Source organism: Orycteropus afer, unplaced genomic scaffold (assembly GCF_000298275.1).
Source record: "Orycteropus afer afer isolate SDZICR_OR568_19922 unplaced genomic scaffold, OryAfe1.0 scaffold00132, whole genome shotgun sequence".
Classification (NCBI taxonomy): Eukaryota; Metazoa; Chordata; class Mammalia; order Tubulidentata; family Orycteropodidae; genus Orycteropus; species Orycteropus afer.
The window spans coordinates 8,018,171-8,030,761 of record NW_006921719.1 but is presented as its reverse complement, the minus strand read 5'-3'; the positions used below and the strand labels follow the sequence as shown (position 1 = coordinate 8,030,761).

Sequence of the window (12,591 nt, the reverse complement as noted above, 5' to 3'; positions counted from 1 at the left end):
ATGTGCTGTCAAGTCGGACCCGACTCATAGCGACCCCTCCTTGGGTTTCCAAGGCAGTATCACTACAGAAGTAGATTGCCCCATCTTCCTTCCGAGGAGTAGCTGGTGAGTTTGAACTGCCAGCCTTCTGGTTAGCAGTCTAGTGCTTTAGCCACTATGCTACCAGAGCTCTCATGTATGTATGTATATATATATATGTATATGTATATGTATATGTATATATACATAAATTTTTAGAGCAGGAGTTCCTGGGTGGCGTAGAGTTAAACACTGAACTGTTAACCAAAGGTTGGCAGTTTGAATCCTCCCAGAGGTAGAAGAAAGATCTGGTGATCTGTTTCTGAAAGGTCACAGCCTTCAAAACCCTATGTCTACTTTGCACACATGGGGTCACTATGAGTCAGATTTGACAGCAGCTAGTATTTTTTAGAGCAGTTTTAGATAACAGAGATTCCCATATATCCCCCTCTTGTGCTAGCACATAGTGGCCCCTATTATTGACATCTTGTATGAGTGTGGTACATTTGTTATAATCAATGAGCCAATGTTGTTGTTGTTATGTGCCGTCGAGTCAGCCCTGACTCATAGCGACCCCTCCTTGGGTTTCCGAGGCAGTATCACTACGGAAGTAGGATTGCCCAACCTTCCTTCCGAGGAGTGGCTGGTGGGTTTGAACCGCCAGCCTTCTGGTTAGCAGTCAAGTACCTTAGCCACTATGGTCGATGAGCCAATATTGATATGTTATTATTAACTAACGTTCATAGTTTATATTAGAGTCCACTCTGTTGTTCAGTCCTGTCAACTTTGAAAAATGCATAATGTCATATGTCCATCGTGGCAGTATCATATCCTATGCTCTACCTGTTCTTCCAGTGGTTTTAAACAAGTGATACTGGTTCAGGATACCCCAGTGTCCCAGGAAGGGTCATTTCCCAAGAGCTGTGCCCAACACACAGAGCTCTGGAGGTACAATGGGTAAGGCATTTGGCTGCTAACCAAAAAGTCAGTAGTTTGAACCCACCAGCTGCTCCACAGAAGAAAGATGACGCAGTCTGCTTCTGTAAAGATTTACAGCCTTGGAAACCCAATGGGGGTCACTATGAGTCAGAATCGACTGAGTGGAATGAATTTGGTTTGGTGTCCAACACTGTAGTCCTGACACAACCCCCGGAAGGGTCTCTTCCTGAGGCCGTGCTCACTGCATGGTCCTGACTGCTATCCCTCACCTCTGCAGGGCGTAAAGGAGTTCAAGTGTGAGGTGTGTGGCCGAGAGTTCACCCTGCAGGCGAACATGAAGCGGCACATGCTGATCCATACCAGCGTTCGGCCCTACCAGTGCCACATCTGCTTCAAGACCTTCGTGCAAAAGCAGACCCTCAAGACCCACATGATTGTACACTCACCCGTCAAGCCATTCAAATGCAAGGTACCAAGTGGTTAGGCCCTGGGGCTGGGGACCTCCCTATGAGCAGCCTGGAGTCAGCATGATGGCACTAGACATGGCCTACCTCAAGTTGGCCTGGCCAGTGGTAGCAAGGCAGGCCCTGGTTGGGTAAAACTTTGACAGGACCTTGGGAGTTGAGGTGGACAAGGTTGGGGTTTAGGTCCTAGAAGCTGTTGAAGTTGTGCTTCTTGCAAGCTGGGGAGGGGGTGAGGTCATGGTACAGCTACAGTGAAAGTACCAGACCTCAGGCTCAGTGCTGTCAGAGTCTGAGCCCCAGGTTTTTGATAACTGCAGCTCAAGGAAGGCAGGGCAGGCACACAGGAACAGTATCAAAGAATGGCTTGTTTCTTTGCCTCTCGGGCTTCTAGGGTTGCATAGGAAAGGACAAAGCTAGTGTTCTCCATAATGAATAAGATTCTAGCCTAGCCTTGGAGGTGAAGTGGGCTGGGGGGTTGGGGGGTTGGGGAGCTACAGAGGGTGGGCACCCAGTGGGCTGATGACACCTGGTCTGTGTTCCAGGTATGTGGAAAGTCCTTCAACCGCATGTACAACCTACTGGGCCACATGCACCTGCACGCGGGCAGCAAGCCCTTCAAGTGTCCCTACTGCTCTAGCAAGTTTAACCTCAAGGGCAACCTGAGCCGGCACATGAAGGTCAAACATGGCGTCATGGACATCGGCCTGGACAGCCAAGGTGGGTGGGCCACATGTGGTGGACGGGGCAGGAGCGGTCCTCTCATGGCGCACTCAGGAGCCTCCTGTCCAGCTGGGGAAGTGGGGAGGCTTGCCAAGGCTGAGGCACAGATCTGGAGAGGGGGAACCCTGGAGAGCCATCATGCTGATAATGATGGGATATTTATGTATTCTTCAAAAGACTTAAGTGGGCTTACATAAACAATAATAAAAATAATAACTAACATTTATTGAGTGCTAACTGTGTACCAGGCCTTTATTAACTCATGTGATCCTTGTAATAAGGTTGGTTCTGTTAATCCCCATTTTGCAGAAACTAAAGGACAGAGACCTTAGGTAACTCATGCAAGAGCACAACACTCAGCAAGCAGTAGACACTTCATCTTATTCGTATTACCACAAGATAGCATTTAAAATAAGAAGATGGGAAAGAAAGTTAACAAAAGGGAAAATGGTATCTGAAAAGTGAGGGAGAGTCAGGTAAAGTCGTAACTCCAAGTTCACTGTGGGTGGTCCTGAGGACATACAGAAATGAGTTCTGAGCTTCCCATCAGCCAAGGCAAAGAGTGTAACACTATCTACCAGTCACATTGTTCACGGTGCCTGTCAAGGAGAATGTAACTCCCATACTCAGGAGAGAGTCAAGTAGTCCCACCATTAAGTTTGGGATAAATTTCCAGAGAGGACCCTGCACACCTCAGTAGCTGCTAGGTAAAGCCATAGGGCTGTTTAGTGTCAAATTACCCAATAAGCAAGGTAAGCTTGGACTTACCTGTGCTTGCTTAGTTATCTGTAGTGAACAATTTCACATCTTTTCACCATATCAAAGATTCTGCTGCTTAGTATAGCTGGCATCTGTCTCCCTCCCAACCCCACAGAACCTTCCTATACAATCAAAGCCTCTTTTCAAATATACAATCACTGACAAGAATGTAGTACCCAGTAAGCACAAGTAAGCCCATGCTTACCATTGAGTAATCTGCCTCTGAGGCGATTTGTTATAACATCCCTAAGTATTAGGGATAGCCTGTCCCCTAAGTACTTGTCAGTTGTGAAAGCACCTCTGTCAGGCTCCAGCAGAGCTAACTGCTAGTCTCTTTGGCTTCATAGCAGGAGACTGTGCTTTAGAGAATCTGTTGGAGGGGGTGCTGGCTGTGCTTCAGGAAAACTCCATGTATAATCTGAAGCCATTTGACTTTTTGACTTCTGTGTGCCCCTTCTGAGACAGACTAGCTAGGAACATGCCCTATAATCAAATAAGTTAACTTGACATATGGGACTATTCACTGGAAGCCAATCAGTTGTAGGAGGGCATCTTTAGTAACCCTGACTTTGGTTATGCTAAGCTAAGGAGCTCTGGTGGTATATAGTACCTAAGGCATTTGACTGCTAACCAAAAGGTTGGCAGTTCAAACCTACCAGCTGCTCTGCAGAAGGAAGATGGGGCAATCTCCTTCCATAAAGATTTACTGCCTCGGAAACCCAATGGGAGTCACTATTGGAATCAACTTGATAGCACTGAGTTTGGTTTTTTAGTTTAACTAGTGAATGGCCTGGGTTTTCTGGCAGAAATAGGTATCCTCAGTTGTCTTGTCTCCCCCCCCCCACACACACACACACCCCAGTTGTCTATTAAAGATGATCCTGGTCTGTGAGGCTAAATATCTGTCAGCTGCATATATATGCTCTCTGTAGCTTCTTGCTACTCAAAATGTTGTAAGAGAACCGTCAACATTGGCATCACCTGGGATCTTGCTAGGAATGCAGAATCTCAGCCCCACTCCAGACCTACTGAATCAGACCCTGCATTCATTCCAAAAAAGAGCCCTCAGAAAATTCACACACAGTAAAGTTTGGGAAGCACTAGTTCTCCAACTTTAGCATACACCAGAATGACCTGGGGGATTGTTAAAACAGACTGCTGGGCCCGGACCTTAGAGTTTCTGATATAGTAGGTCCAGAGTGGGACTGAGAATTTGCATTTCTGACAAGTTTCCAGGTGATGCTGATGCTGCTGGCTCAGCAACCCCACTTTGAGAACCATTGATCTAGACTCGACAAGACTGGCTTTCAGACTTGGCTGCATGTTAGAATCTCCTGGATGTTTTGAAAATGTTGATGTTTGAGTCCCACTCCCAGAGATTCTAATGTCATTGATCTAGGGTATGGCCTAGGATCAGGATTTTTTTTTTTTTTTTTAAGCTCCTTTTAAAAAAAGTAATAATAGTTGCCATTAAGTCAATTCCAACTCATGGCGGCCCCGTGGGTCAGAGTAAAACTGTGCTCCGTGGGGTTTTCAGTGGCAGATTTTTCAGAAGCAGATTGCCAGGGCTTTCTTCCAAGATACTTCTGGGTGGACTCAAACTACCAGCCTTTAGGTTGGGGGCCAAACACTTAACCATTGGCACTACCCAGGGACTCCTTAAGTTCCCTAGTTGATTCTAATGCAGAGCAAAATCTGAGAGCCATTACTCCAGTGGACCTGCCAAGGATCTAACCCACCAGACGGGACAGGAGCAGAACTTGTCCTTTTAGAAATAACTGGAGCCATCAAAAGACTATTTCCACATACTGGGCCGAGGAGGGGTTAAGGTACAAAAATTCCTCACATACGAGGTCTGTAACCTCCCGAATCCTCATTAACCTGTGCTGGGTTTTTGTCTATTCTCGGAGAGAGGGGTCCAAGAATACCACTGGGCCAAACTGGTTTAAAGCACCAATCCTGGCAGGAAGGCAGAGGCGAAACCTCTTCCTCAAGTGATTTGAGGCAGAGTAGCCCAGTCGATCAGTATGATTGTTTTCTCCTGACAGTACCAGATGATGGGGAGTAAGACCGACCAGCACTGGAATGGCTCTGGCTGTCTGCCTCTCACATTTAGCCTGGGTCTGAGAAGCTTAGGCTTGACATTTGTCCAGGAGGAAGACAGTATACATTCTAGATAGAACCACCTTGTCTGTAATTTGGGAAGATGGGTCAGTGTCCTTGTAAACAATGGTACAAACTATTCCTGGGGTCAACTGGATGAGACCAATAGAGTTAATAAAGATAAATATATTGGAGGGAGGCTAGACCAGAAAAGGATATTTCCCCTGGGTGCTTTATTTAAATTATGTTATAATTAGTTGTATAATATGAGAGTGTGACACTAGGATTTGAAGAAGAAGCCCGGGGTCTGTAGGATTTGAGTCAGTTGGCAATGCTTTATAAAGCCAGAAAGACTCAAGAATGTGTCAGGAGGCTTTGGGCACAAGTATCAGATACACTATTCAGACAGGCTTTGAACAATAAAGAAATGAATTAAGAAATGACATCTAGGCCATCTTCACAGTTGGCTAATTCAGCCCCTCAGTGATGGCATCAGAGCTAAACAGCTGTGGTTTTCCTCATGGTCACGAGATGGCTGCCAGTGGCATCAGTGCTGTGTGCTTCTTTGTTCACATCAAGTGGGGGAGAGAAAGCCCACTCTCCTTTGCTCTCTCAAACCAGGCATTTCCTCATGAGTCATTGGTCAGAATTGGGTCACATCCCTATTCTTAATCTACTCATTGGCAAGAGGTAGAATTGGTTCCCCTTACTAGACCAGCGGTCCTCAGTGGGGGTGATTTTGCCACCCCACCCCACTCCTGCCCCAGGGGACAATTAGCCATATCTAGTGAGGTTTTTTGTTTGTCACAACTGGGGGTGGAGTTGCTGTCTAGTGGGTAGAGGCCAGGGATACTGCTAGACATGCTACAATACACAGGACAGTTCTCAAAACAGAGAATTATCCAGACCAAAATGTCAGCAGTGCTGAGGTTTTAAAATTCTGCCTTAGACATACCAGGGACAACCCCTGGGCTGGGGTCTGCTCACCTGAAAACACATCTCAGTGGATAGCAGCAGAACACACATTGGTCCTGGCTCCCAGGATGCCCAGGTCATGCTCTGGGTCTTCCTCACTCCTTAACTCATTGGAAGACAGCCACAGCCACAGGCCTTTTCTGTGGAGTTACTCTGTCTGGCTTTCGTTAAAACGGGGCCGGGAGGTGGGGGGGCTGCGGCGGAAACCACTGTCATCCAGTCAATTCTGACTCGTCGCAACCCTATGTGTTACAAAGCAGAACAGCTCCATAGGGTTTTCTTGGCTGTAATCTTTACAGAAGCAGGTCTCTAGGCCTTTCTTCCACTGTACTGCTGGGTGGATTCAAACTGCCACTTTAGGTTAATAGTTAAGCACAAACTATGTGAGCCACCCAGCAGCAGTATGATTTATAGTAAGATTTCAGTCTGATAAAGAGGACTTTCAGAGTTTTATCTTCATATACCTTTGTTAACCTACCTTGGGTTTTGTTTATTCTCAGAGAGCAAGGCCCCAAGGATACCACTGGGTGAAACTGGTTTAAAGTACCAATCCTGGCAGGAAGTCAGAGGAGAAACCTGTTCCTCAAGTGATTTGAGACAGAATAGCACAGTGGTTAAAAAAAAAAAAAAAAAAAAACAGCAGCTCTGGAACCCACAGACCCAAGTCCACATATACTGGCTGGGTGGTCTTTAGCAAGCTGATTAACCTCTCTGAACCTCAGCCTTTTGATCTGTTCATGGGGTTGCGGTGAGGATTAGATGAGATGATACATGTAGTGCCAGGCATGCAATAGGTACTAAAGGAGTGGAGGCAGCAGGCTTCTAGGCAAGGGTGCCTGATGGGTAACTGCAGAGAATGAATAACTAGGGCTTAGCGACTTAGGGGTAAATCCCTCTGTAGCACAAATGGCTAAGTGCTCAACTACTAGCCAAAAAATGGTAGTTGGAACCCACCTAGAGATGTCTCAGAAGACAGGCCTGGTGATCTGCTTCAGAAAGGTCACAGCCTTGAAACACCTGTGGAGTGTGACTTGAGGGACCATGGTGGTTCTGTGATAGAATCTCACCTTCCATGCTGGAGACGTGGGTTCAATTCCCGGCAAATGCACCTCATACACAGCCATCATTCATCTGTTGTTGGAGGCTTGCGTGTTGGTATGATGCTCACCAGTTTTCAGCAGCCCTTCCAGACTAAGATAGACTCAGAAAAAAGGCTTGGTGATCTGCTTTCAACCATCAGCCAGTGGATCACAATGGTCCCATCCACAGCTGACCATGAGGATGGTGTAGGGCTGGGTAGTGTTTTGTTCCACGTGCGTGGTGTTGCCATGAGTCGAGGACTGCTAACAGCAGCTAGCAAGTGACTTAGGAGGGGCAAAGGCATAAACTAAGGAGAACTTTTAAGGCTAGGCCTGCTGGGCTCCAACGTGAGGGTCTCCCACACACATATACATAGTTTTAGGGTCGCATCCAGTGACCCATCTAAGATGGGGCTTCCCAGCTTGGGAACCTTGAAAAGCTGCTGAGAATCTTCTGGAACCCATGCCTTGGAAGTCTTGCCTTCAGAAAGATCACCAGCTTCCTAAATAGGGGTGACCGGCTGGCTACCCCAACAAGGAGGCATCCAGGCTTAATTGTACCCCCTCTCTTCACAGACCCCATGATGGAGTTGACAGGCACTGACCCCTCCGAGCTTGACAGCCAGCAGGAGATGGAAGACTTCGAAGAGAACACATACCCCTACGCGGGCGTGGATAGCAGCACCGAGTCCAGTGTCCTCACTGAGCAGGCCATGAAAGAGATGGCCTACTACAACGTACTATAGCGTGAGCCCGGCCGCCCTCTTGGGGGCGTGGGTGTGAGGGAGAGACCCGAGTGCTGCAGGACATAACCTCCTGCAGCTGAGAAACAAGCTACTGCCCCACTGTCCTGCGCCCTCCCCTCCCACTAAGTCATTTGCACCACTAGGGACTTTGAGACCAAATGGAGACTATACTACTGGCCTCAGCTGTGAACCAGGCACAAGACCCAGGCATTCCAGTGAAGGAAGAATTGATAGCACAGGAGGCCTGGGGCTGGGTCTCCTCGACCTGTTGCTGGGATTGGGGGTGAGGGGGGAGGAGATGCTGATGCGGCCACGTTGGGATGGGTCACAAGGACACAGCCTCTTGGGGTCTCCCCTCTCAGGCCCAGCAGCCAGTGATGATTCTTTAGCAATCCTGGGCCCCCTGACACTGGAGGAAGAGATCACTTGAGCCATGCCTTGTTTCTCTTCTTGGCCAATTCCTGCTTCTAGGGATGTTTGACCTCTTGTGCTGGCCAGCACTGACCCCCACATCCCCTCCTCAGCCCCTGTGCTGTGAAAGGCCCAGGCCTGAGAGCCCCCCTCCGCACCCTGCCTATGACAACCAGGCAGGGCTCTCTGCCTTCTACCTCTGGGTGCCCCCCGCCCCCCACCATCTCATGCTTTCCTCGAGCCAGGTGTGCATGCAGCCCAGACCTGCACACCTGGCCTACAGGAAGGTGGGGGTATAGCCCAGCCCCCAGATGCCACCTTCTCCAGCCAGCCCCCCAGAAGCACGTGTCCTGCAGCCATGTTTGGAAGTGCTTTTCCAAACAGTGTCCCTAAAGTAGATTTCAGCAAATGTCATCTGGGTCTCTGTGCTGACCTTCGGCACTACATTGGGGCCACCAATGTGAATAAAGCTGACAAACACAGGTGGAGGCCCCTGAAGTGAGAGGGCAAGGCAAGAGAGAGGCTGTCTTGGGGTGGGGATGGAATCAACCTATGGGGGAGGGGGGCTAAAGTATTTTCTTATTAACAAGTATCCATTTTGACAATGGAGATAGCAAAGAGTCAACAGGCTCCTAGGGAAGAACATATTTAAAAAGGAAAATGAAGACCATATCAAAAATGAGCAAATGGGGGTATTTTGAAGTTAATTTATTTTTTTTCTCTCCAACTCTGTGTTGCCTATTATCTTTTTTGATGGAGATGCATTTTCTTTTCCCAAACATAAGCTTTCTTGTGTGCTGTGCTTGCTTTGTGCCTCCCCCACCTAAGCAGCCTGGTAGGACTCGGGCTCTGTGGGGACTGTGCCCTGGCCCTAGAGGTGCAGCTGCTGACAGGAAGCCTCAGGAGGCGGGGTGAGAGGCAGGAGAAGGCAGTGAGCTGGGCAGGCCCTCCACTCCCTGCCCAGCCTCTCAGCTGGTGACCCTGGCCCCAGCACTGTCCTTGGCCACGACCTGGCTGCTCGATTCTGCTCAGCCAGCAGTTCAAACCCTCACTCCCTCAATCTCATCCCCTCTGTCCCCCAACTCTAGCTCCTGCCCTCAGAGCCAAAAACTGCAGGCCCAGGGCAGGGAAATAGCACATTCAGGAACTCTAGGGCACCAGGACTCCCACCCACATGCCTTCTGAGGCTTCTGTGGGGAGGGGCAGGCAGACTCTTCCCCAAAGGCAGAGGACAGGAAGCCACCAGGCTCAGCCCAGAAACCAGGAGACGGGAGACAGCCGGGGAAATCCATTTGAAATGCAGCTACCCCCAGTCTGTATCCTTAAGTGAAGGAGCAAGCCAGGCTTCAGGTGGCTTTGGTTGAAACTGAAGGATGGCCTCAGGATCAGGCAGCCAGGTGCTCCTTCCTTCTCTGCTAGAGCTCAGCTAAGAAGCAAGTGAAAGGGCTAGGGGCTTGTGGGAGCTTATCCCTAAGGTGTGGCTCCCCAGACCCCAAGGCCACAAAGCCTCCCAGGTGCCCACATGATGATCCTCAGGTGGCAGTGACCCTCGTCACTGTAGAAGACATTTTTTTCCTGCTGAGCAGAAGGCATCATCCCCTGCAAACTACCTCTTCCCATGTCTTTATCCCCTGGTACCAAAAAGAACCCTGTACCTCCTCCTTCTCTTTCCTGCCAGCACAGTGGCCTTGGTCTTGGAAACTAAAGGGAGAAGGTCTGGCCTCCAGGGTGGGGGCTCTGCTTTCCTTCCCCCAGCCCCTCCATCAGCCCTGGCCCTCTGCAGGTTCTATACTTGAACGCCCCCCTGCCCTGTGCCTTGGACCTGGGCAAAGCTAAGAGAAGGAAACAGCACAACTCACAATTTGAGGTGGGGGGTGGTCTTGGCAAGGCTCCCGTCCTCACCCCTCCCCAACTTTTTCCAAAGAGGCATGCGGCCTCTCGGGTGACTTGGGAAACTCCTGGACGAATTCCACTCTAACTTATTTTGACATGTATACCAACCAACTGTTTAGAAATTCCACTTGTGCAAAGCCCTACTGTGTTTTTATGTTCCTGTTTAAAAGAGAAGTTTACTTAGCAATAATTATAAATAAATGAATATTCTTTAGCAAGGTGACTGCCAGTGCTTCTTTCTGCAGACTTTGGGGACCTGGCCCTCATCCCTCCCAGAAGGAACTCCCAGCCCCACACAGTGAGGCATCACTCTCAAGGGGCGAGAGAGGACCCAGGCCTTCCTCTGCTCTAGAATGGCCACCTGCAGGGCCAGGGCCTACCCCTCACCCTGCAAGCCTGAGAGAGAGAGAAAGGGAGGCACATGGGCTGAGGCCCTTGAATTCCCACCACTCAGAGAAAAGCCACTTCCCTCCCTCCCCATCCACACACACTGGGACAGAAGCCAGCCTACAATGCCAGACTGGATTTCAGAGGCTAAATTCTGGGGTGCTGCCAGCCCTTTGCTGCTGATGGGCTGAAGGAGTGGGAAGCCGTGAGCTCCCTCCCAGAAGTGGGACCGACCAGAACCAGCCCACCAGCTTTTCTTCCTCAAACACTAGGAATTTAATGAGATTAATCACCAACAGAAGGGGGCTGCCAGTGTGTGGGGGGTGGCTACCGCACATCCTAAAGCTACTCAGAAGTCTACAGCAATGGTTCCAGAGCAAGAGCCCCTCCCATACTGACAGGACCAGACCCTGTCCTCCTAGTCTTCAGCAATGGAGTCTAGAGCAACGGTTCCCAAGTCTTGGGTTTCATAAACAGTGGAAGGATACCTCCCCAAATTTGGAAAATGAACTTTGGGTTGTCAAATATTTGTTTCTATCAGGTAAACATACACAATTCTTCCCCAGGACATTTCAACACTAAAAAGTAGAAATATAATCCCTACGTGAAGGACAGGGAGGAAGTGAATGGAGCAGTTTGGAACAACTAAGGGAGACAAACTTGTCTGTCAGTTTATCGTACTATGGTGGCTTGCATGTTACTGTGAGTCTAGAGGCTATGCCACCAGTGTTTCAAATCCAGCAGGGTTACCCATAGTATACAGGTTTCAGCAGAGCTTCCAGACTAAAACAAACTTGGAAGAAGGAAGAGGCCACCTACTTCTTAAAGAATTGGCCAGTAAAAACCTTATGAATAGCAGTGAAACACTTGTCTTATCTGGCACAGGACCAGGCAGTGTTTCATTCTGTTGTACATAGGATCACTATGAGTCAGAGATGACTCGACGGCACCTAACAACAACAACACGAAGGACAGTCCTTTAAATGGAATATGTATTTGGGTTTATAGCAACTTTATAAGACGCTCTGGTGGCATAGTGCATAAGGCATTTGACTGCTAACCAGAAGGCTGGCGGTTCAAACCCACTAGCCACTCCTCGGAAGGAAGGTTGGGCAATCGACTTCCATAGGGATACCGCCTTGGAAACCCAAGGAGGGGTTGCTATGAGTTGGATCCAACTCGATGGCAGTGAGTTTGGTTTTTTTAGAGCATCTTTACAATCTTATTTTTCTAGTTTTGCCTCAGGATAGTGAAAGTGAACCCAAGTTTGGGAACCATAGGCCTAAACTACAGGAGGACACCTGTCCACACTTGCACGCACACCACACCCCAGGCAGCTGTAGCGATGGGAACTGCAAGGCCAGTACTGGGTAGGAACAGTTTTAAGTACAAAGAAAAGGGTAAATAAAGGGGTCAAGAGATGTTCAGGTTATAACAGAGAAAAAAATAAATAACCAGAACCTATCAGGAAGTGGTACAGTCTGAAAAATGGGGAAGCTGTAAGAACTGGATTGTGCTAGGAAACCAGGGAACCCACAGGCCTGCACTTCAAGATTCCTAGCAGCTATTCAGGCCACTTCCTGTACAACACAGTAGGGTATCATTGCTGTCCAGTTCTCTCTCCCCTGCGGTGGCCCCCTTAGCTGGACAGCGTGGGGTGGGGGGCCTGGGATCAGGCTGCTATAGCCTGAGGCATGCTAGCCTGTCCCTTGTGGAATCTGCCAGCTCTAACAGGGCCTTTGCCTCTGGGCCCCAGCTGCCTCCTTCCCCTCAGGGACACACACAGCAGACAGTTTGTGAAGAGGTTTTTAGTAGCTAAATATGGCACCATGTGTTCCAAGGGCAATATAAATTACAGTATGCAAAACATACTGACTGGCTGAGGTAAAACACTCTGTTCCTGCCTCACTTTACCATGAGGGGAAACACAGATAGGCTTTTTAAAATATCTCACTTATAAAAAATGTCCCCTAGAACAGCCTTGTGGGCAGGCTCCCCAGAGAGGAGCTATGAGGCTCACCCTCCACTGTGTTGGGAGGACCTGTGGCTGCTGCCTGCTTGGTTCCATCCTGTCCACCACAGCAGCTGGGGCAGTGC

The 12,591-nt window shown here is 49.0% G+C and overlaps 1 protein-coding gene across 1 annotated transcript in view; it reads left to right on the top strand.

Moving 5' to 3' along the window:
- Positions 1–7,803, top strand: part of ZNF710 (zinc finger protein 710) — an 11,934-nt gene extending 4,131 nt beyond the window's left edge. The window contains exons 2-4 of the mRNA XM_007945166.2: positions 1,235–1,426; positions 1,964–2,138; positions 7,634–7,803. Coding sequence (XP_007943357.1) covers positions 1,235–1,426; positions 1,964–2,138; positions 7,634–7,803 — 537 coding nt within the window. The remainder of the gene's footprint in view (positions 1–1,234; positions 1,427–1,963; positions 2,139–7,633) is intronic.
- The last annotated feature ends 4,788 nt before the right edge of the window (positions 7,804–12,591 follow it).